The sequence below is a fragment of the Lithobates pipiens genome, unplaced genomic scaffold, assembly GCF_037356315.1.
Source record: "Lithobates pipiens isolate NorthernLeopardFrog02 unplaced genomic scaffold, aLitPip1_a1.2 Scaffold_112, whole genome shotgun sequence".
Taxonomy (NCBI): domain Eukaryota; kingdom Metazoa; phylum Chordata; class Amphibia; order Anura; family Ranidae; genus Lithobates; species Lithobates pipiens.
In genome coordinates this window covers 76,949-102,866 of record NW_027507699.1, presented here as the reverse complement: position 1 = coordinate 102,866, position 25,918 = coordinate 76,949, and the positions used below count along the sequence as shown (strand labels likewise).

Sequence of the window (25,918 nt, the reverse complement as noted above, 5' to 3'; positions counted from 1 at the left end):
AACCCATGTGACATAAAGCCATGTGACACCGCCCCTTGTCCCTATATAAGTGGCCGCGCAGCGTGGCCCTGGCATTGTGGCCACAGAGATCGTCGAGTCAACATCTCCCTGGAGAAGGAGAAGAAGAAAAAGAAGAAGAAGAACGGAAGGCGGCGGCAGCGACAGAAGACCGGGCCACCGCCTGTAAAAGAGCTATAAGAAGGCGCGGTGGCCCGTCAGAAGAACCGAAGAGGGGGACAAGACCCCCGAAGTCGGGAGAAGAGGCCGGCGGCGAGGAAGAAAGCCGGACTCCTCCGCTAGCAAAAGAGCTACAAGAAGATAGCGGAGGAGTCCGGCGAGAAGACCCCCGAAGACGGAAGACCCCCGGAGCTGTGCAATAAAGTATTTTATCTCGTGTGTTCTGTTTTTTTTTGTATTTTTATTTTACCGGTGAATGGGTAGGGGTACATTGTACCCCATACTCATTCACATAGGGTGGGGGGCCGGTATCCGGGGGCCCCCTTATTAAGGGGGGCTCCCGGATTCCGATAAGCCCCCCGCCCGCAGACCCCGACAACCAACGGCCAGGGTTGTCGGGAAGAGGCCCTTGTCCTCATCAACATGGGGACAAGGTGCTTTGGGGTAGGGGGGCCGCGCGGCCTGGTACGGCTCAGGAGGGGGGGGCACTCGCTCGCTCGCCCCTTTCCTGGCCAGCCGGGTAGCGTACTCGGACAAGGGTCTGTTGTGGACTTGGGGGGGACCCCCACGCCGATTTTTTTCGGCGTTGGGGTTCTCCTTTAAGTCCATACCAGGCGGCGGGGCCAGCGACGTCTCCTTCGCGGGCCCCGCCTACCTGGATACCCGCTCGAAATGAGCGGACTTTTCTTCGGGCGGGAAAAGTCCGCTCATTTCAAAAGTACGGCGGACTGGCATACACGCGGCCGGATTGTCCGCCGAAATGCGAGTACGACGGACAGAATTTCGAAAAAAAACTAAATTCTTAGTACGCCGGACTGCACACTGAAAAAGTCCGCTAAAGCCCACACACGAGCGGACTGTCCGCTGAAATGTGTTTCGGCGGACTAAGTATGCCATACAGTCCGCTCGTGTGTATGCGGCATAATGTTTATTTTCCTTGCATCTGATTGGGTATTCTTTGCAAAATGAAGCTTCACCACATTTGCTAAGCTCTGGGGAAATGAGTGCAGCTGTACTTCCAAAGTGTACAGTCTATCTGCCTTTAGTAAATCAACCTCTTAGTGCATTATTACATTCTGGTGGGAGAAAGCCCCCTTTATTCTGGTGGGAGCAGTTGTGTAAATGGTTTCAATATTTTTTTGCGGGATGTAATGAAGTTTTGATATGGTCATGTTTATTGGGAGGACTTATATGTTCAACTGTTTATGATCAGTATGGAGTGATATGGTGTACAAATATAAAGGACTCTATGTTTGCAACTACTGTATGAATCAGAGTTCCCCTTTACTTCTACATATATTGCTGTAGGTAATTTATAAATATATTTTTCTTACCTCTGTGTTTAAGACATTCCGAGATTTTAGTTCTACCAGGACAGTATGAGGATCTATGTTCTCCAGGATGCTGATCAGATCATCTCTATAATATTCATATATCCTCCTCAGTGATGGATCATCATATAATGACAGCTGATGGTAGAACCCCCTGATGTCCTCTAGAAAACACAGAAATACATTTTCTGATTTATAAATGATGCAAATTAATATCCAGCATGGATTTTATCTCACTGGAGATCTCTGCAATTGAGAAAAGGAGCACTGGAGGTGAGAATCACTATAAGCCCTTGTACACACGATCGGAGTTTCCGTCAGAATGTGTCCGATCGGAGCGTTTTGTTGGATATTTCGACTGTGTGTGTGGTCTGCATCAGACTGTTTCATTCCGACGGACCAACTTTTCCAACTTGCCGGAAATATTTTCCGACAAAATGCTCCGATCGGACATACTCCAATCATGTGTAGCCTACTCTGACGGACAAGGTGCCACGCATGCTCACAATCAAATTCCGACACGGAAGTGCTCGCTCAGGTAAAACTACTGCTCGTAATCGATATAGCACAATCGTCACGCTGCAATGTTAAAAATTCTTTCATGAAGTGCATTCTCTTGTTCTTTACAATGCTGCAAGAAGGAACTTCTTTTGATGCTCATAGTCACACACACTTCTCTCAAACGGATTTCCTGACTCTTTTACTCATTTCAGCAATACAATTTTTGAATTCGTCACATCTACACAATTTTATTTTTGTTTATTTTTTTGTGTGAATTTTTTAGTTTTTTTCATAAACATCTCCTTTTTTGTCATTTTGCTCATCTTTCCATTTTTTGGGGTGTGTTTTGTGTGTAAATTTACCACAACAACATTATTATATTTTTATATTTTCTTTTTTAATCGACAGGAGGTTGTTTAGTGTTGGTGCCCCTTGTTATTCATGTCACTTTGTATTTTTGAAATGTACCTGCCTGCTCACAAATAAACTGGCCTTTTTGAAGTAAAACACATACGCAAGTATTTCTTCAAACAAAAAAAAACCTTTATTTAGGTGTCAGTAACAAATAAAGAGGGAGGCAGCAATGGACAAACTGGGGAGATTAGTGAAGCCTTTGGCCCCCAGGGCACACATCAACTATTTAAACGCAAAAATTGGTAGCCTGAGGAGCACATGTCTGAGGGAGAGAAGTCTGGTCCTGAAGTCCAAGAAACCCGGAACAGCAGCAGATGACATCTGTTCCCAGGCTGTGGTCCTACAAGAGGCTGCATCTTCTGTCAGACAAGACTGAACCCAGGTCATCACTCTCTGGTCTTCCTTCCACACTTCCTTCCAGGCTGTGGCTGTGGTGCTGGAGGTGTGGCAGAAGGAGGAGGAGGAGGAGGGGCATGGTCCAAATCACACAAGTGTGTTGTTTGAGTCATTTGGCCCAACAGACCCTTGTTGAGGGTGTATATAATTACCTCCTCACACAAGAGCTGTTGCCCCTCCTCCATTTTCTCAAGCTTGCATGCAGCCAAGGCGGCAAAGGCCTCTTGATAGGTGGGTTTGGCTTGGAGGGCCGCTGATGCCTCCCCAATCAGCCTCAGGGCCGACTCCTCCACATTACCCCCTTTCTCGCCCTTTTGCATGGAAAGTGGAGGGGAGGGACCTGGAATTCTGTGAGGCTCCTTTGCCCACCCACCGCCTGGCTGCCGCTTACCCCGCCTCCTCCTGGCTGCCACTTTCCACAGCCACCTCCTGGCTGCTGCATTCTACACCCTCCTCCTGGCTGATGTCTTCCTGTGTATGAAAAAGGGACATAGTTTTAGTTTTTGGTTCATCAAACACACACAATTTTCACATCAAGACTGTTGCAAATTGTTAACCAATAGAAAAGACTATCATTCTGTGCCCAGCATTTTTCTTTCTTGTCCCAAAGGTTTTGGCCACTAATGTCTATTGATATGTGAAACACTTTCTAAAATCAGCAATTAGTGAGCAAAAATCAAGTTAAAGTGGTTGTAAACCCTTACAAACCACTTTGACCTACAGGTAAGCCTTAATCTATATGGTTTAGGAGATATCTGCCCGAAAACGGGCACCGCTGTCTACGGCGCATGCTCCGTAGACAGCGGCGCACAGGCTCACTGAGCGCGGCATTCTCAGCTACGGAGCTGCCGCGCGTGTCGGCTCCTGTGCGCATGCGCGGGAGTGAAGTCATCACGGCATCGCCGAATGACAGCGGCGGAGCTGCGAGACCCCACCAACAAGATGGATGCGGCGGACTACAGGGGACAGCGGCGACTTCGCTGGCTCCTGTGTCAGGTAAGTGACACATAATGGGCTACTATGCGATGCATAGTAGTCCATTATGCTTTGCCTTTGCAGGGAATGAAAGAGGAGGTAAACTCATCAGGGTTTACTTCCTCTTTAACATCATTCATTTATACTCCCAAAATATGTACAACAATACTGTACCTGGCTCAAGCTGGGCTCCCCCAGTTCTTCCTGAGTGGAAGGCCCAGGTTGGGGGTCGGAAGACTCAGCAGGGGTGGAATGTAGCATAGGAGGATGCGTGGAAGGAAGGGTAGAGAGGGATTCTCTGACCTCAGCCTGGTCTGACAGAAACTGCATCCTGCTATAATACCACAGCCTGGGGACATAAACGTCATCTGCTGAAGCTCCAGATTGCATGGAGTCCAGCACCTTCTTCCTCTCCTTCAGATATGTACTCCTCAGGCCACCGATTTTCTTTTTTAAATAGTCGACGTCTGCCCTGGGGACCACTGGCTTCACAAACTCAAGCAGTTTGTCCATTGCTGCCTGCCTCTTTAGTTTGTTACTGTACTGAGGGTGTGTCGCTTGCCACAGGCAGGGCATCTCTCTGTAACAGAGGGAGGAAGCTATGATCAATGAACCCATCCATAATGTCTGCAAGACACAACACAAGACAAACCCTAATGTCAGGCTAAACTCCACTAATGCAGGCCTCAATCTTGAAGCAGTATAGCCTAGTGATGTACCAAGTTCAAAATGTTACCTTCGTTTGCACGTTCGCCGACTCTCCCTCTGTTCACAGATCGTACGGACGACACACGCGTGTTGCGTTTTATATACAGTGCGCATGCGTGAAACTCCGCCCGCCCCTGACGTTCTTTCTAGACTATTACCCGCCCCTTCGCTTTCGGGGAAAGCACATGGCGGAGAGAACACAGGTGCGCAATCAGAGTTCCACTAACGAGGAGGAGGGTGAGGAAAGCCCGGAGCCTGAAACGTCCCGATACAGGAAGAGAAGATTTAAGGCCTTAAATATGTCTTTTGGAGAGATGTTGGAGATGGTGGACATATTGAACAGGACCGACTATGATGGGAAGTATGGACCTTACCCAAACCCAAATATCAGAAAGGCCAAGATCATGAATAAAATTGTGAAGCATCTTCATAAGAATTTTGGGGTACACCGATCCATGGATCAACTGAGAAAACGCTAGTCAGACCTGAAACTGTGGGAGCACGAGCAGTACATAAGGATCAAGCATGTTCTTCAAAAAAGTAAGTAGTTGTCATGTGTTCATATTATTATTCTTGCTTGCATACTGCTCCATGTGCTTTGATTTCATGTTGTGCATTTTAGAATGGCCACTTTCAAGTTCATAGTTTCATTCGTTCGTAATAAACATCGTTCTGCAGGTAAGTATTCCAGCTTAACAAAGTGTCCACAATAATGTTCTCACCTTGGAGCTCGGCCAAAAAAAAAAATTGTACAACACTTCCAAGCAATGTTTCATATTCCTAATTCTGCCCTTTGTGTGCTAATTATTCTTTTTTTACATTCTCATAGGGGAGAGAAGACTGGGCAAGTATGAGGACACCAGGGACCCCACACCTCCCAAAGAAGGCAAAATTCCAAAACCAGAAGCAGAGGAGCAGGAGGAGGAGGAAGGAGAGATCGTTGAAGTTGGACAAATTGTCACAACAGGTGAGTGTCGGAGAACACAGCTTCCGGTAAGCTCATCAATGTATGTCACCATATTTATAATACATGGTGTGTTTTTTTGCTTTGTTTTGTAGGTGATGTGGAAGAAGAATCCCATTTTACCAGTGAAAGTGCCCAGGTCCTGATTGGGGAGATAATGGGGTGCAATCGGGATTTAGACAATATACAGCAAAACATCAATGATGTTAAAAATAAAATGAAGAACATCATTGATGTTTTGGGGAGAATGTGAAACAGCCCAAACTAGCTAGGGTTTTATTTTTTGGATTTTAAACCACAACTTTTGTATTTTTAGAAAATCCAAATTTGGAAGATGCACAAAGTGTGTCAACATGCGCTCTCTCATCATGGGGGATGACACTCCATGTGATGAAGGCAATATCAGCCCAGTTTGTACATACTTATGTCTGATATTGTCTTCACTTTTCAAAGTTGAACTTTGTAAGTTCCTGTGTTATGTATGTTACGCTTTGATACATGCCTGTTTACACAAAAACACAAAGTGAAAAAAAATTACCTGAAAGACTGTTTTTGATACACCCAATTTGTTGGTTTGTTGTAAAACCCTTTTCTAAATGCACATGTGAATGTGCTTGGATTACAAAGTTAAATTATCAACAATGTGTGGCTTCCCTTTTCATTGTGCAAAAGATGTATTTGGAGTAAAATAGTTGTTTTCGGTGAGAATGGGTGTTATTTACTAAAGGTAACTCCACTTTGCACTCCAAGTGCAGTTTCACGTGTACTTTTGCAGTGCACTTGTAGTGCATAGTGGAAGTGCTTTTAGTAAAAAACACACACAGTGATGTGTTAATTTTCACAATCATGCCATTTTCCTGCCATGGTGCTGAAAATGAGCACGATTTTGGTCAGCAATGCACTACATACATTAGTTACCAAAAACAAGGTGTCTGTGTAGCAGACCCACAACATAATAAACTTATCTGAAGAAGAGACGGTCCCCTCATCTCGCTCAGAACTTGGGTTTGCACTGTTGGTGAAAAAGGCACAACAAGAAAAAACATAAAATTACCTAGGAGACACCTAAAACCAAGCCAAGCAGTAAATGAAAACAAATCTTGGAGTTTAAAAGAAAAATGTATTCATAAAATGCCACTCAGACATTGTCTGGCATATCAATGACCCCCCTACCCATAAAGTAGTCCATGTATTGGGTTCTAACCTCACAGGCGCTTTGGGGGGCCAAGCCAGGAAGAGTAGCTTCAAGGCCTGTGAGGTTCTCATTTTCCAGCAAGTCTGCTTCTTGGGCAACTGAGACCGCATATTTTGCAGAATGTCTTTTTAGGAAATTGTGCAGAACACAGCACGCCAGCACTATGTGATTTGGTTTGTATTCCGCCATGTGGATAGGAGTTAAAAAAAGGCGGAACCGGCTGGCCAGTATTCCAAAGGTGTTCTCCACCACTCTTCGGGCTCTGGACAGGCAGAAATTAAAAATACTCTGGTCCGGGGTGAGGGTCCTCAGATGGTTCACCAGGGAAAACGCGACGAAGACGAATGGGAGTCCTTCCTGATTCTTCCCTGGGGGTGGAAAGCCCAGACTGCCACTCTGGAGACGCCAGTAGAACTCCCTTCCGGGAGAACACTCCACCATCCGACATCCGTCCATTTTGCCCCACATCCACATACAAAAACTCATATGTCGCAGACACCACCGCCAACATCACGATACTATGAAACCCCTTGTAGTTAAAATTAGTACGACCCCGAGTTGGGTGGTGGGACGATGCGGATGTGCTTCCCATCACACCTCCACAATTGGGAAAGTCTCAACGACTGGCAAAGTGGGAGGCCACAGTCTACCATTCCTGTGGCGTTAAAGGACACTGTGGAGCAAAACAAGACCAAAAATTACTAATTTGAAAAAACAACATTGCAAGCAGATTAGACACCAACATTTTTGGCCAAGATCAGTATAACATTTTGGGAACTGAGTATTTAAAGCCTAAAGTATAAGGTCCCCTTATCAGAGTCATCACCCCCCCATCCCTCCCCCACCCCCCCCCCCCCCATCTGATGGGCCCTTGCTAAAAAATGAGGGGGGGATGTTTTGGACAGGTAACCCTCTCCACTTGATTGAGAGCTGAATGCCTAAATAATGTGTGATACTTTGGGAAGCCCCTCCTTACTTACACTATTGGCAGCCCAACGGACAGGTAAGAAGTGTCATAATACCAAAAATAAAACAAAATGGAAGCACATTTTGACATTCTGCTATTACATATCAAGATAATAATAGGGGAATTTTTTTTTTAAAATGATAGCATTTGAAAGTATTGAGGCAGGCCCTTGCACTACATGCTTTGGTGAATTCATCCATAAATGTGACCATCAAAAAGGTAGGTATTGGGTTTGGTAAAGTCAGCAGATAGAGGATCGCTATCAGCTGAGCTAGCAGTTGGGGGGGAAGGGGGTTCCTAATGAGTTTGACACAACCAAAAAAAAAAGTCACTCTGCATGAATTGAAACACACACATAACATTTGTAGACATTTTAGGGGGTGTTTAGGGGAAAGAAATACTATGAAGCTGACAAAAGACATTGGTAAGTGACTAGACTATAGTTTTATGGGCCAAGAAGAACATTGTGGGGAAGTTAGTGAGGCAAATATGCATGAGGACAAAGGGGCAGAGTATATGAATTAGAGCATATTGCAATGATGGTAATTAGGGAATGAGGAAAGAAATGCAAGACATTAGCAATCCTGAAATACATAGAATGTGATGTTAAAGGATAAAACTTACCTTCATATTGCCCTTCTGCAGGACCTGAATGATGGCAGAACAGGTCTCTGGAATAATGATCCCAGAGCCTGGGGGGAGATGCCTGTAGAGAACTTGAGGTCCTGAAGGCTTCTCCCAGTCGTCAAGTAGCGCAACGTGGCGATGAGCCTCTGCTCCAGAGTGATGGCTTGCCGCATGCAGGTATCCTGCCTGCTAATATAAGGGATGTGGAACAAAAAAGTGTACAATTTTATGAACAAATGTGAGCATCCAGTTCTCCCATAGACGTCCTCGGTCTCAAGTAGAGGTGGATAATCCAAGCTGTCGCCAACTGATGTTTTCCACAATCGAGGGCGGTAATACTTCCAGGGCCAGATGTATCCAAGCTTTAGTTTCAAATAGGAACTCAAACAAATGGCATAAAAAACGAAAAAAAGAAAAAGAAGGGGGGCTCCGGATAGTGTAGGTCAAAATAAACCAGTTGGTTTTATTAAAATTATACGTATTTAACAAATATAAAAAGTGATCACAAAAAACGAAATCGAATATAAAAAAGCAATGTGTTGTGCAAGTAATGCTGCCCGACGCGTTTTGACACAAGCGGTCATCAACAGGGGCATACGTTTGGAAAACATCGGTTGGCGACAGCTTGGAGCATCCACCTCTACTTGAGACTGAGGACGTCTATAAGAGAACTGGATGCTGGGAACCCTTCCATGAGGAGTTGGAGCATAGTCCCTTTGGGACGATACGCATTTTAGACCCACTGTCATATGGCAGGTGGGTCCAACATTTCTAGTAAGGGTGTCCACCTTATTTCTATTGAGTGCGGTGTCTTCAGATATCACCATAGACAAGCAGATCGTTGTCGTTGATTTTTCTGCCATCTTAATTCAAGGTATCCAAGAGAAAATCCGTTGACTTTGCGTAAATAGTACATGAGGACTCCTGTATAGACTGATATATTGATTACTACCCATTTTTTTGGGATTTATATCGGGTTATTTTATTGCTACTACTTTTTTTCACATAAAAATTGTATGTATACTCCATTGGTGACTATATAGTGCAAATAGTGTTGTCTACACTGATTTCACAACAAGTGTGTGACTCCTCTGTGGTTCAACACAGGCTGCTCACATTTGTTCATAAATTGTACCTAGTGTTTTTACATTCACTCTTTCAGCGCTACACTTTTTTGTTCCACATTCTTTGTAATTTTGTTTGTTTGAGTGTTACCTGCTTGTTGTATTATAGTAGGGCAGTGTTTTCTTTTTTGCTTATGCTGATATAAGGGGTCAGCAAAGCCAGCAGATGGTGAAAAACGGGGTCCGTCATCCGGAGATAATTCCTGAAATCATGAGGATTATTCTCGCGGATCTCACAGAGCAAAGGCATGTGTGAGAACTGGTCACGCTGGCGCAACCAATTCTTGGTCCACAAACGCCACAAAGTAAGAACCCCAACACGAAGCCCCTGCACAGCACAAACTCTACGACGAGAACGTAGATGAAACATGGTTTGAAAACGGTCGGCTGGTCAGAACAGACAACAGAAAGCACCTATAAACAGCAATACCTGAAAGAACGAACTGAATAGCAGAATCAAGCAGACAATAAGCAATGCAAATCAAAGTGTCCTATACCAAGATATAGTCCACAATGAGAAACAAATACTTACTGACTACACGCACTGATTATTAGATCCGCAAAGACAAGCAGAAACTGAAGAGCAGTAGCGATCTGAATCACTAATCTGAAAAGCGTGAATCGTCTCTCACCAAACTTCTACTAACACGCGATACACACGAGATCAGCAGGAGCCCAAAGGGTGCCGGACGTGGTGCTGAGCTTCCCTTTTCTAGTCCTGTCGTGCGCGGCTTACGTCACTGCATTCTTGGCAACCGGAAAATCCGACAACTTGCTCCGACCGTGTGTATGCAACATCACTTCCGGACCTCGTCCGGAATTAATCTGTCTGAATAACTCCGACGGATTTGGTTGTCGGAATCTCTGATCGTGTGTACAAGGGCTAAGGATCAATACATTGATTGCTCTGCAATTGGGGAATTATTTGTGCACATCCAAGCTAACGAGCTATACATCTTCACTGAGAACTTTAAACTTTAACCATTTAAAGCCTAACTACAGATCAATAAAAAAGTAAAATTAAAAAATTATATATATATATATATATATATATATATATATATATATATATATATATATATACACATATATAAATATTTATAGATTGTAAGCTCTAACAAGCAGGGCCCTCTGACTCCTCCTGTATTGAATTGTATTGTAACTGTACTGTCTGCCCTCATGTTGTAAAGCACTGTGCAAACTATTGGCGCTATATAAATCCTGTATAATAATAATAATTTATTTCAAATACTCCCCTGCAGTATTTCCTTTTTACCACAAGATGGTGCTCCTCTCCCAGGTAGAATGATGCCCAGTGTCATTCATCCCATTTTCTATGAGCTCAGGGTATCAAAGCCCCCTTGGAAGTGACCTCAGACCCCTCTGGACTTACAGGAGAATACTGAAGGGAGTATTCTGCATCATTCAGTACCGGCCCACTGCTGAGGACAGAAGAGGACCAGAACATAGAGCCCGGGAATAAAGGGATGTATAATGATTTTTACAATGAAAAAATGATATCCAAAGGGGGTGAAGGGGAATTGGGAGTGCTGGAATTGGGTTTTAAGGTTTATTTCTCAGATGAATATAAAGATATATTCTATTAGCTGTGTATTCTATTTTAAAGTATATGATGATTTGCTGTACTGTGTTATGATGCTCCATTTAATATCTTATGAAAAAAGGGTCAATGATTCCTCATTCTGGTCTCCAATTTAGTAAATAGAATTTTGGATAGATCTAATATATTATTGGATTGAGTTTAGTTTTCTAAGCAATGTGTGTCATAAACAACCACCATTTTATTTTCATAAAATTGTGTTTTCATCGTTTATAAATCTGTGACAACACAGGATGACAATGAAGAGACAGGAACAGGGTGGTGTCACCTTATAAGAGGAAATGCCTCAACAAGGACTGTCATGACATGATCACCAGGGATTATTTTATAAAAAGTTGCACATTCATATACCATTGAACATGTCTGAAATTATAGAAATACTGTATTTATCGGCGTATAACACACACTTTTTCCCCCTGAAAATCGGGTGCAAATAATGTGTGCCAATATCTTCTTTTGGCTGCCATGGAAGGGAAGGGGGTACGAGCGCCAGATTACACAGAGTGGGGATTTCCTGATTACTCGGCGGCCTCTGTAATATGAAGTCCCGCCTCCTGGACTGGCTTCTATGATAGACATCTCGGCATTAGGCCAGTGTTCTGTCTATTATAGGAGCCGGTCCAGAAGGCGGGACTTCGTATTACAGAGGCCGTTGAATAAATGGGAGATCTCGCTCTGTGTAATCTGATGTGAGACTGAAGATGGCCAATGACCAGGCTGCAATGGAGAGGCTGCAGATGGGCACTGATCAGGCTACAATGGAGAGGCTGAGGATGGGTGCTGATCAGGCTGCATTGATGGGCACTGATCAGGCTACAATGGAGAGGCTGAGGATGGGTGCTGATCAGGCTGCATTGATGGGCATTGGGGGGATGCATTAACCACTTAAAGAGGAGTTCCCCTTAAAAAAAAAAATTAAAAGTCAGCAGCTACAAATACTGCAGCTGCTGACTTCATGACATGCTGAATCAGTGTCTGCTGAATCAGACACTTACCTGTCCCAGGGTCCAGAGATGTGGGGGAATGAAGCCCCGCTCTTTCCCCCCTCCACTCAGCTGCGCCGGCATTCTAACTATGGGCACCCAGCTGTGGCTTCACACCGGGCACCCACTGCGCATGCGCGAGCGGTACCACGCGCCGTGATTGGCCACGCAGTCATCTGGGACCTGTCACGTGTCCCAGATGAATGACAGGAGGGAGGGGCAGAGCTTTTTTTCTGTGCAACACCACTTTAAGGACCAAAAGATTTGCCCCCTTTATGACCAGGCCGTTTTTTGTGCTACAGCACTGTGTCGCTTTAACTGACAATTGCGCAGTCGTGCGACGCTGTACCAACACAAAATTGGCCTCCTTTTTTCCCACAAATAGAGCTTTATTTTGGTGGTATTTTATCACCTCTGCAGTTTTTATTCTTTGTGCTATAAACAAAAAAAACCAACAATTTTGAACAAAAAAAAAATAAATTGCTATAATATATATCCAAAAAAATGTAAAAACATGTCTTCACCACTTTAGGCCAATATGTATTCTTCTACATATTTTTTGGTAAAAAAAATATTGCAATAAGTGGATATTGATTGGTTTGTGCAAAAGTTATAGCATCTACAAAGTAGGGAATAGATTTATGGCATTTTTTTTATTATTATTTTTTTGTTCTAGTAATGGCGGTTGGGACTGCGACATTGCGGTGGACAGATTGGACACTTTTAACACTTTTTTTTACTAACACTTTTTTGGGACTACTGACATTTATACAGCGATCAGAGCTAAAAATAACCACTGATTACTGTATATATGTCACTGGCAGGGAAGGGGTTAAGTGTTCCCTGGGAGGTGTTTCTAACTGTGGGGGGAGCGTAGTGACTGGAGGAGGAGAGAGATCGCTGCTGCTGATTACTACAAACAGCAGATCTCTCACTACTTTCCTGAAAGAACGAGGATCTGTCTATTAACATTGACAGATCCCTGTTCCGTCTCTCTCAGGTCACTAGCCAGACATCGTGGCCGCTGGCCACGCACATTGGCTCCAACATTACATGGTGGGCATGTGCAGCCCCTATAATCCTCAAAGTGCCGACCATACAGCTATGGCAATTCACACAAGGGAGCCAGCCTGTCGCCGTATAACATTGATATGCAATTAGCGGACCTCCAGCTGTTGCAGAACTACAAGTCCCATGAGGCATAGCAAGATTCTGACAGCCACAAGCATGACACCCAGGGGCAGAGGCATGATGGGACTTGTAGTTTAGCAAAAGCTGGATGTCCGCTAATTGAATATCCCTGCCATATAACAACAAACGGCTGGTTGGCAAGTAGTTAATAGGCACTGATCAGGCTGCATTAATGGGCAATGGTGAGGCTGTAGATGAGCACTGATAAGGTTGCATGGATGGGCACTGACGCCTATTTTTCTTTGAAGTTCTTTATTTAAAATTATTTTTTTGGGGGGCGTGGCGTCCAAGCTCCAAAATGGACGTGTGATCTGAGAGCTCCGCTCGGCCGCCGGAGAGAACCGATCACCCGCACACCCATCGGTGACTTCCAACAGAGCAGTCTCACTCGCCAACTAGCACTGACACCGAATCTTCCGCCGGTCATGCCGAAAAATAAAAAACAAACATCCACAGACTCCGCGAAAACTCCAGAGCTTCTTCGGAACGCGCGGACCTCCACAAAATGGCGCCGGAGCACGAGAGGATCGTTCCGCTCTCCAGACTGCGACATATGATCAGGCCCCGCTGAATCAAATGCACACCAGAGCTGCCTCTCTCAGCGACACCTCCTCTGGGACTGCTAGCCCATCCATGAGGAGCCCGGTTAAGCAGAAGCTGAGGATCTCCTCACCGGAAGGCCGCGACATGGAGGTAAGCGGGCCCCCTGCTATAGGCCTCACTCCACAGTCACACATCGCTGACCCCATTGCGGCCTATCCCACCTCAGACCGGCCGGTATCTGACACAGTATTGAAGGAGATGCTGTTATCCCTCAAAGCTTCCATACAAGCAGATATCACTGCTGAACTCACTTACTGTCATAGGGAAGTTTTAGCTCTGGGCAACAGAGTGGATCAGGTGGAAAATTCAATGGAGAAATACACCAATTCCTTCAATGGGTTAGTGGAAGCCCACAAATCGCACGGAGAAGAAATAGCCTGGCTGAAAAACAAGGTAGCTGACCTCGAGGACCGCTCCAGAAGGTCAAACATAAAAATAGAGGTATCCCCGAGGTCATACCTCCCACCCAATTATTACAGTATGTGCATACACTGTTCTCCATCATCATTCCTACGTTATCCCCTCAAGACTTAACAATTGATAGGATTCACAGAATCCCCAAGCCTGCATTCCTACCTGACAGCTCTCCTAAAGATGTGCTACTAAAGATGCACTACTACCATGTCAAAGAACAAATCTTGGCAGCATCACGCAAATCCGAAAATAAACATCCACAGTATGCAGAATTAATTCTCCTTCCTGACCTGTCACGGCACACCCTCCAACAACGTCACAACTTAGCCACCATAACAAAGGCCCTGAGGAATCACAATGTCCCCCACAAATGGCGGTACCCGGCGAAACTGTCCATTTCCCATGAAGGGGCTACCCATATCATCTCTACCCTGGCGGAAGGGATTGCACTCTTGCGGCAATGGGGCATAATACCCCCACAAGGCCTACTTGAACCACAAGTATCACCACTGGGCGCCGCTCCTGACGAGTGGCAAGTGGTCTCCCGCAAACGGGCTCCTAAAAAAGTGACCGATGGTACTACTTAAACCTTATCACAGTATATCCGGTTCTCTCCTGGGACACGAGGGTTGTACACTTTCTTGCATCCCTTGTTATTTCCCCCGGATCATCCTACTTATGCAGTTATGTCTGCACATGAATCTTTTCCAGATTCTCTTCTTAATGTTTTCTTTGTTTTTGTTGTTTACCGTTACGTTTTCAGTTTCTTTCTAATTAGCACTGATTCTGCATACCCTCACCAGTTGCCTTCAAGCCTCGTGCATCCTAAGATATGTTGGACACTCATCCTGAACCTGCCTTGCTCCCACCACTCATCGGAAGACACAGTGAGTATGATCCTTCACAGCGTACCATACTCATGTTAAATGACCATTACATGTGTGTCCATTAACGCCAGAGGCCTTAACCACCCTGCCAATCGGCACTCTCTGTGGTCAGAAGCCCTAAGGTGGAAATCTGATATCCTGTGTGTGCAGGAAACTCATTTTCAACTCAACAACCACCCTTCATGCATACACAGAAACTACCCACATATATTTCTGGCACCAAACCCGGAAAAGAAAAAAGGTGGAGTCCTCCTGGCAATTCGTGACACAGTCTCCTTTAGCCTCCGCAACTCCTGGACAGCCGACAATGGTCGATATATCATCGTCCAAGGTGACATTAATTCTAAACCCTACACCATTGTATCAGTATATTCCCCTAATACCCACCAGGTCAGATTGCTCAGCAGACTACTCCGCAAAGTGAAATCAGTCCAATGTGGGCGGAGACTTCAACCTAATTGTTGATCCCAAATTGGACACCTCTACCACCGTCCAAAATGGCAAAACCTACCTGAACAGAATCCTCCACGCTATGGACCTATACGACGTGCGGAGATGTACTCATGGTAGCGAAAGAACTTATACCTTTTTTTCTCATAGACATCTTTCTTATTCAAGAATCGACATGTTTTTAACTGATAAGTGGACTTTGCAGAATGTCTCCTCCACATGTATCCATGACATCCCGTGGTCGGACCACGCTGTTATTTCATTATCCCTCCATGAGAAGGGTGTCTCCCCCTCTCCACCTATCTGGCGCAGTAATGTTAGACTACTACAGGACCCTTGCACCAAGCAATTGATCTCTCAACACATACATGACTACTTCCAGAATAATGAACACTCTGTAGAGAGCCCCTTTACGTTATGGAATGCCCATAAGGCATCTGTAAGAGGTCTTCTAATTCAACTAGGTGCTAGAGCCAAGAAGCGATACACAGCGACCCTGGACTCTATTACGTCTGACATCCACAGGTTAGAATCGTTGAACATAGCGTCACCCTCAAAATCAATAACTGATCAGCTTTCTGTACTTAGAGAGAAGCTAAGGGAGCACCTCACCCAAAAATATGACATGTACTTTCGTCGTCTACAGATGACCTCTTATACCAACGCGAATAGAGCAGGTAAATACCTCGCCAACAGGATTAGGACAATACGTTCCAGAACCAAAATCTCCCACTTAATTCACCCCATATCCCACCACAAAATTCTTAACCCTCAGGATATTGCTAACCAATTTGCCCAATACTACGGTGAATTATACAATCTCAACACTGATCGGCATACTGTACAGCCCACCCTACCCAACATACAACACTTCTTAAAAGATTTGAACCTCCCACTTCTCCCAGATATACAATTAGCTTCCATGAATTCCCCATTTACTACCTCTGAAATAGAATCTATTATTGCTACACTTCCAAATGGGAAGTCCCCTGGCCCCGATGGGTTTTCCAACGAATATTTAAAAACCTTCCCCAACCTTCTTTCCCCATACTTACAAAAGGTCTTCACACAAGCAGCGGAACATGCGTCATTTCCCCAAGAGATGCTGAAAGCATACATAACCACAATTCCCAAACCAGGAAAAGACCTCACCACCCCAAGTAATTTTAGACCTATATCTTTACTAAACTCTGACATCAAAATTTACGCCGTCCTTAATCAAAAGCGACCAGATGGGTTTTATATGGGGGAGACAAACTTCTGATGCAACGAGACGTATTATAAATATTGTTCATTACGCTACTCTATCTAAGACACCTTCTCTGCTGCTCTCCATTGACGCAGAGAAGGCGTTTGATAGAGTGGACTGGAGTTATATGAGAGAGGTGCTCTGTAAGTTCGGCTTTCGTGGTACTATATTTAATGCAATGTTGGCCTTGTATTCCTGTCCTTCTGCTCAAGTGTTGACTGCTGGTATGCTATCCAATACTTTCTTTATCTCGAATGGTACCCGCCAGGGGTGCCCACTATCCGCTACTATTTTTAACCTCATGATTAAACCCCTGGCGGAGACCATCAGTTCAACAGTTGACATATCTGGCTTCAAAATAGGTTCTCGCAACCATGTTGTTAATTTGTTTGCGGATGACGTCATTCTGATGCTAACGAACCCATCCCGATCTCTACCGTTAGTCCATCAAATTCTGTTGAATTTTGGAGATATCTCCTATTACAAAGTCAACTTTGCTAAATCACTGATATTAGACTTGGGCATGGACAGGCGTATAAGAGACCAACTTAAACGGGACCTCCCGTACAAATGGCAGGATGATGGTATACCGTACTTGGGTATTACAATAACTACCGCCATTCGCACCATGGTTGCTTCAAATTTTAGACCCTTGCTTGCCAAAATTGAAGAAACCCTTAAACACATAGCTAAAACTGAACTCGCGTGGATGGGCAAATTAGCTGCATGCAAGATGTTGGTGCTTCCTCATATACTGTACATGTTTAGGACTATCCCAATCTACATTCCTAACCACTTTCTTAAAGCAATCTCCACGCTTTTGTGGAGTTTCTTGTGGAAAGGGAGGAAGGCGAGGTGCACCCCTCGTAGCCTAATTCCCCACAGGCACGCGGGAGGGGCAGGACTAATAGACGTCTATGACTACCTGTGGTCCACTAGATTAGACCAACTCCGACAGTGGTTTAGAACCACTAATACACCTGTATGGGTTGAGTTGGAACAAGCCATGGCTCCGGTTCCTGATCTAGTCGCTCTTCTGATGGGAGACATTTGGAAGTCTTGGGATTTGTGCCAAATCTCCCCCACAATACAAACCTCTCTGCAAGCATGGAGGTTCCTCCTAAATCAAGACCACCACATCCTCCACACTATCAATTACCAATTTCTCCTAAGTCTCCTAGAAGCCCGTATCCCGATGCTGTCCTTAAAACAGTTTCCTAGATATGGTGTACACACCATCCAATTCTTATACGTTGACAACAAGGCCCTTGATAGTGATCAGATGATGGAAAATTTTGGTCTCCCTAGCCATCATTTCTTCACGTGTATCCGAGTCTCACATTTCCTGAAAAAAAATCCTCTCCCTACAATTAAACTACCACCCTCCGCGGGGCACTCTCTTACCTGCAAACCCTCGAGGAACAAAGGCATATCGATCTTTTATGCTCTTCTGCAGGATAAGAAGTCCTTCACGAAGACGAAACAGATCAATGCTTGGTAAGCTGACTTAGGAAATACATTTCTGGACGACAGCTTTTCGCGAGATCCAAAAAGCCTCACACTCTATCAGTTACTGGGCAATGTCTATTAGAATTATCAATAGATGGCAGTACACACCTTGTAGATTGTCGAGAATCTTTCCACACACCTCTACACTTTGTTGGAGGAACTGCGGGCAATCGGGCCACTTACTTCATATGTTTTGGGAATGCCCTAACCTAATAAGTTTTTGAAACCAGGTATTCCAACTCATAACTTCCCTCACAGATATAATCACTCTTCCTAACCCTGCTTTAGCGATCCTACATATAGGTATCGAAAAATTTCCTTACAATATGAGGGTGGTAGTTTCCAACATTCTTCTGGCGGCAAGATCCTTGGTTTTGCAACATTGGAAAACTACCTTGACCATAAACATCACAGACCTGACCAACGTAGTTCACCAGCACTACACCCTAGAGCGAGCATTAGCTATTAATACTTTAAAATGCAAGCAATTTGATGCCACCTGGAGTATTTGGAGTGCTAAATATTGGAGGTTTTACGTTTTGTTGATGCCCCGTTCTCTGCTTAATTCCGAATGTCTCAGTGTTCGAGATGAGATTGTATTTTATTACATGATGAAACTTGATTGATGCAGCAGTGTGTGCTAATGTAACCATTTATGTAGTTACACCTTGCCTCGATTTTTTTTCTATTTTTCCTCTCAATTTGTTTTACTTTATGCCCTTTTTTCTGTAAAATTAAAACTTCAATAAAAAAATCATTGATTTAAAAAAATTTTTTTTTTTTCCTTGAAACTTCCCTCTTAAAATCAAGGTGCGTGTTAATCGCTGAAAAATATGGCATGTAAAAGTTTCAATGATAATTTAATCTCTAACATTACTTTCCATGCAGGCCTCATAGCAAGAGTTAAAATATAACCCTATTTTTTATAGAGGGAGAGGGTTATATCCTCTGTCAGGATTTTATCATGCATTAAACTCAATTCACAAAGTGCTAACACAAGGATAAGGCTCTCAGTTATAGCTATGGACTTATGACAACTGCAACCTTTTAAAATAAGTCTTTTTATCCTTCTGTGTTGGCTTTTATAAGTTGAGCCTTTAGAGGGATATTTAGACCCCTTTCACACTGGGGTGACACGGGCATTGGTGGTAAAGCATTGCTAGTTTTAGCAGCGATTTACCTGTTATAGCGGCACTTTGGTGCCACTATCGGGGCACTCTTAACCCCCCCCCAGAATGGGTTAAAAAAGGGTTAAAAGTGCCTGTTTAAGTCTGCTTCCAAAGCGCTTTCAAAGCGACACCCATTTCAATGGGCAGGGCACTAAAGATGCTGCTTGGAGGACTTTTTTTCCCATTCTGTAAGGGCACTGCCCTACTGTGAGAGCAAACAGGCTTTCACACTGGGGTGGCTTAAGAGGCACTTTTCAGGTGCTTTACATGCGCTATTTTTAGCGCTAAAATGCCTGAAAAGCACCCCAGTGTGAAAGGGGTCTTAATAAAACTGGAGCACTCAGAATCTGGTGCAGATGTGCATGATAGCCAATTAGCTTCTAACATCAGATTGTTCAGTTAAGCTTTGACAATGAAAGCTGATTGGTTTCTCTGCACAGCTGCACCAGATATTGCACTCTTCAGTTGTAGTCATTCATAGTGACCCTGCTGGGGATATCTGCCCTCAGATTCACCCCACGTGGGTGTAGAGGCACGCTCAGTATAGAAGACTGTCACACTTGAAGTTATTACCATATTTATCTGTGTATAACACACACTTTTTTCCCCTTAAAATCAGGGGAAAATAGCGGGTGCGTGCTAAACAGCGATCCTTCACTATTTTGGAGCATCTGGGCGGCTTTAAGCTGCCTTCGGCCCTTCTCGGCGGCTTTAGGCCACCTTCGGCTGTTCTTGACGGCTTTTGCCCACCTTTGGCCGTTCTCGGCGGCTCTCGGTGTCATAAACCATGAAACAGACTGAGACAGAAGTACAATAAAATCACACTTGTTTATTAATAAAACTAAAAGTTAAATAGAAAAAAGCTTAGTCGAGCATAGCCAGAGTCCAGTAGCCAGATCGGGTAGTCAGCCAGGCCAAAGTTCATTAACCAGATCGGGTAATCAGCCAGGCCGGAAGTCAGGGATCCAAGGAGAGCAACCGCAAGCAGGATAAGAAGCCAGGTGGGATGTCAGCAAGCCAGTCTTGAAGCAAACAGCAGGAGATGGTTCCCTGTGATGTGACCAATGCAAAGGCAAATGAAAAAGTGAGCAGGAAGGCTTTAAATAGGCAGGTCTGATGAGCATCATCGGGAACAGCTGGTAACTGTGGAAAGAGAAGAGAGCTGGCAATTAGCCGACAGCTGAGCGGCCAACCCAGAGGAGGAAGAGCTAAGCCAGCCCTGACAGTACCCCCCCAATGACCCCTCTCCCTCAGAGGGCCACCGGGCTTGAGGGGAAATCATCTATGGAACTCGCAGAGGAGAACAGGGGCATGTATGTCAGAGGATGAAACCCAGGAGTGTTCCTCTGGACCGTACCCCTTCCAATGCACCAGGTACTGTATGCACCCACGGAACCTACGGGAGTCAACAATGGATTGTACCCCATACACCTCATGGTTCTCAACAAGTTAAGGCGCAAAAATCATCACATAATAATATGCTCAAAGAGGCTGTCTGTATAAAAAATATGAAGCGATAGTATATGAAGCGATAGTATAGTTATCAAGTCCCAGGAGAATGCCTCCTCATGGTTCTCAACCAGAATAGGGTGAGGACGTGGCACCGTGGTGGTAAATCGGTTACAGACCAACGGTTCCAATAAGGAAACATGAAACATATTAGAGATGTGTATACTAGGAGGAAGGTCCAACGCGTAAGTTACTGGGTTAATCCTGCAAAGGATTCGGAAAGGCCCAATAAACCAAGGTGCAAACTTCAGTGAGGGAACACAAAGCCGGAAGTTGTGAGATGACAGCCAGACACTGTCCCCAACCTGGTAGGAAGGCGCAGGCAGGCATCTGCGGTCAGCATGGAGTTTGTACCTATCATTAGAAAAAAGGAAAAAACTGCGCTATGATAAAAATATTATACTAATCGTCCACAATGGAACTTTGATCAGCTGCGGCTTGACTGAATTACATAATTACAGAAAAAAAACACCATGAAAAATTGAGTAAGCTACGCTAAATCATAAACCCACATAAAATTCAATGAAGGTAAAAAACATTAGACAAAATTTCAATAATAATGTGCAAAATTAGGCCTATTACCCCCAGTCCTAAAGAATAAGGGTTATAGGCTAATTGATCACAGTGACCAATGGAAAAAGAAAAAAACAAAAACAAAAAATATAAAACAAAATAGTGAACACCCAATGTGTAATTATATAGACATTTAAATTCCAACAGAGTCCAATATAGATGAAATCATCAAATCTTCTACTGTGTAGCAAGTGCTTGATCCACCACCATACAGCCAAAGTTACTCCTTACCAGAATTTCATGACCCCCCACTACAGAGGGTCACCAACAGCATGTAACAATAGATATCTCCCACTTCAGAAGGGTCTCAGCTGTTCTCCTCCCTCCACCGATATCATGACCAGGTTGTCAAACAAGTATCTTTAGTTATCTCCCATATATTAGGTCATATGTGCCAATTCCATGCAAAAACAAAATTGAAGCTCCAATAGTGTAAAACCTTTTAATATAGCTCAAATATAAAAACAAAAATGCACTTACAAAGCACAAAGGAAAGATCAGTCTTAAGTCCAATGCGCTGGCCGGACGCAAACGGACAAACTCGTCATTCCTGGGTACAATTCCTTTGTAAGGGGCGACGTCAGCGCATCGCTCACCCCTACGCGTTTTGCAAAAAATTGCATCATCCAGGGGCACCTGGATGTACCTATGTACCCATCATTAGCATGACGCAAAGCCTCCTGGACTTGTACCCAAGTGGAATGAAGACCAAAGAGATGCTCCTCTAACGCAAGAATACTCTGCGGAACAAACGAGTCAGGCAACATGGAAGGTTGGAAACCATAATTCGCAATAAATGGAGACAATCGGAAGCCAGAATTCAAGGCACTGTGGTGAGCAAACTCTGCCCAAGATAATAGGTCAGACCAGTTGTTATGATTCTCATAAATATAGCAACGTAGGAATTGCTCCAAGGACTGATTGGCTCGTTCTGCGGCCCCATTAGACTGCGGGTGATACGCAGAAGAGAACGCAAGCTGGATTCCCAACTGTGCACAAAAGGCTCGCCAGAACCGGGAGACAAACTGACTGCCCCTATCCGAGACAATCACCTTGGGTAGCCCATGTAAGCGAAAGATCTCCCGAGCAAAAATGGAAGCCAGTTCCTTAGAGGTGGGCAACTTCTTAAGTGGAATACAATGACACATCTTTGAGAACCGGTCAACCACCATAAGGATAGCAGTATTGCCTTGGGAGTTGGGCAATTCCACAATGAAATCCATAGACAGGTGAGTCCAGGGCCTCTCTCCATTAGGTATGGGTTGTAGGAGGCCCACTGGAAGATGTCATGGAGTCTTACTCTGAGCACACACGGGACAGGCAGCTACGAAGGCAGTAACATCAGCCCGTAGACTAGGTCACCAGAATTGTTGGTAGATGGCCCAAATGAGTTGATTCTTCCCAGGATGGCCAGCTGCCTTGGGAGAATGGTAAGTCTGGAGCACTGCAGTATGGAGACACTCTGGGACAAAGCAGCGGTCACAAGGTTTATCAGGAGGAGCATGGACCTGAGCAGCAAGAATTTTGTCACCCAAAGGAGAAGTAAGACTGGTGCGAACCGTAGTCAAGATACGATCAGGAGGAATCATAGGAACCGGAACCGACTCCGCCTTGGAAGTGGAGGAAAATTGTCGTGACATTCTTAGTACCGGGTAAGAATGAGACAATGTAATTAAAGTTCGACAAGAAAAGAGCACATCGCACCCTTCTGGGAGAGAGTCGCTTAGCCTCAGACAAGAATGTAAGATTCTTATGGTCAGTAAGAACAAGAACGGGCACAGTGGTAGCTTCAAGGAGATGTCTCCATTCTTTCAGGGCTAAAATGATCGCCAACAGCTCTCTGTCACCAACCTCATAATTGCACTCAGCAGGTGATAATTTATTGGAAAAGTAGCCACATGGATGCATATCGCTCTCAGAGTTAGGACATTGAGACAGAAGGGCGCCAACTCCCGTCTCAGAAGCATCAACTTCTAGGATAAAAGGCAACGTAGGATCAGGATGTGCCAACACAGGAGCAGAAACAAAGGCAGCCTTGAGAGTCTCAAAGGCTTTAATGAACTCCGAAGACCAACTCTGTGGATTACCGTCCTTTCTGGTCATATCAGTCAGAGGCTTGACCAGAGACGAAAAGTTACGAATAAACTTCTGATAGTAGCTGGCAAAGCCCAGGAAATGCTGCAGAGGACGTAAACCCACGGGTCGAGGCCACTGTAGGACTGCCGACAGTTTCTCTGGGTCCATCAAAAAACCAGCAGTGGAAATGACATAGCCCAGGAATGTAACCTGTTCACGATGGAACTCGCACTTCTCCAGTTTACAATAGAGATTGTTCTCTCTTAGTTTCTGAAGTACACGACAGACATCTGTGTGGTGGCTCTCCAGGGACTTGGAAAATATGAGGATATCATTGAGATAAACCACCACACACAATTGCAACAAATCTCGGAGGACGTCGTTTATAAATTCCTGGAAAACTGCCGGGGCATTACAAAGGCCAAAAGGCATTACCAGTTATTCATAATGGCCTGTTCTGGTATTAAATGCAGTTTTCCACTCGTCGTCCTCCATAATGCGCACTAGATTGTATGCCACTCTCAGGTCAAGCTTTGTGAAAACCGTTGCTCCCTTGAGGCGTTCAAATAACTCTGTAATCAATGGAATCGGGTAGGCATTCTTAATCGTGACACGATTGAGACCCCTATAATCTATACAAAGTCTCAGTTCACCGCTCTTCTTTTTCACAAAGAAGAAACCAGCACCAGCAGGAGACGAGGACTTGTGGATGAAACCTCGAGAAAGTGTGTCAGCAACATACTCTTCCATGGCCTTATCCTCCAAGACTGACAAATGGTAAACCCAGCCACGAGGAGGTATGGCACCAGGTTGAAGGTCAATTGTGCAATCATAAGGCCGGTGTGGGAGCAAACTACCAGCTTGACCTTTATCAAAGACATCGCCAAAATCACGGTACTCCTCCGGCAAGGAGGGGAGTGAAGTGGTGCACAGGACCTTGGATACCTTCAGGAAGCATGTCTCACTGCATTGTGGTGACCAGGAGAGAACCTCAGCACGGAGCCAATCAAAAGAGGGGTTGTGCCTCTGTAACCAAGGATAACCAATAACCAGTGGAAATCTGGGTGAGGAAATAACTTGGAATTGGATTATCTCATGGTGAAGAATAGCCCCTACGGCCATGGACAATGGAACCGTCTCATGAGTCGGATGGACAGGCTATAAAGGTCTCCCGTCAAGAGCCTCAATGGCAAGTGGGGTGTCACGCAGCTGCAGCGGAATCAAGTACTGCAAAACAAATGCAGCATCAATGAACAGGCCTGCAGCCCCAGAGTCAATTAGAGCCTGTATCTCGATGGACGACTCAGCCCAAGAAAGGGTGACCAAAACCAGGGGCTTATCCTTCTGGATAACTGGGGACGAAACAATGCCACCTAAGCTCTGTCCATGACAGGACCTCAAGGTTCGGGCGTTCCCTGGACAGGTAGGACAAGACTTCAAAAAGTGACCTGTTTGGCCACAATAAAGGCACAATCTCTCCCTCCTCCTAAAGGCTCTCTCATCCGCAGAGAGACACGTGAAGCCCAGGTGCATGGGTTCATCTTCACTGACCAACTCGGTACCAGGAGGCATGGGAGGTGAGAGAGGCATGGGTGGGACTACAAAGCTTGGAGGCAAACGTACAGGAGGCTTCCGCAAGCGCTCCTTAAGAGAAAGTCTTTCTCTGAGTATGGAGTCAACGAGATCAAGCTCTCCAGCTCAGTGGGTATATCTCGGGCTGCTATCTCATCCTTGATGGAATCTGAGAGACCATGAGAAAAAGCAGCCACGAGGGCCTCATTGTTCCAAGCAACCTCTGCTGCCAGAGTACGGAATTCAATGGCGTAGTCAGCAACAGTTCTCGTACTCTGTTTGATGGACAGAAGCGGAGCGTGCGGGAACATCAAAAACCCTTTTAAGGCTAGGTTCACACTATTGCGATGCGGGAACGCCGCGAATCCGCGGCGTTTTCCCGCATCGCTCACCTCCCGCCGGCAGTTCACACTGCCCTATGCGGACGGCTGGGGGTGTCAATGTTATGTTAATGACACCCCCAGATCCGTCCGCATATCGCAGTGCGATCTGCCGACTCGCACAGGAATCGGATCGCATGGTGTGAACCCCCATGCGATCCGATTCCGTTGCGGACCCAAAAAAGGGTCCTGTGCGAGTTTGCTGCGGGACAGCTGCGAGTTCAGCCATACTATCTGTATGGCTGAACTCGCAGTGCTACGGAGATCGGATGTGATTTGCTGTGCGAATCACATCCGGTTCTCCCCCCGCAGCGGTGTGAACCCAGCCTAAAGGAGGCCACAAACTGAGGGTA

At 45.1% G+C, this 25,918-nt stretch overlaps 1 protein-coding gene across 1 annotated transcript in view; it reads right to left on the bottom strand.

Annotated features, from left to right (window-relative positions):
• Positions 1-9,118, bottom strand: part of LOC143961345 (NACHT, LRR and PYD domains-containing protein 12-like) — a 310,399-nt gene extending 301,281 nt beyond the window's left edge. The window contains exons 1-2 of the mRNA XM_077470615.1: positions 8,854-9,118; positions 1,512-1,672 (exon numbers count right to left, since the gene is read on the bottom strand). Of these exons, the coding sequence (XP_077326741.1) occupies positions 1,512-1,672; positions 8,854-9,118 (426 nt within the window). The remainder of the gene's footprint in view (positions 1-1,511; positions 1,673-8,853) is intronic.
• Positions 9,119-25,918: the final 16,800 nt, after the last annotated feature.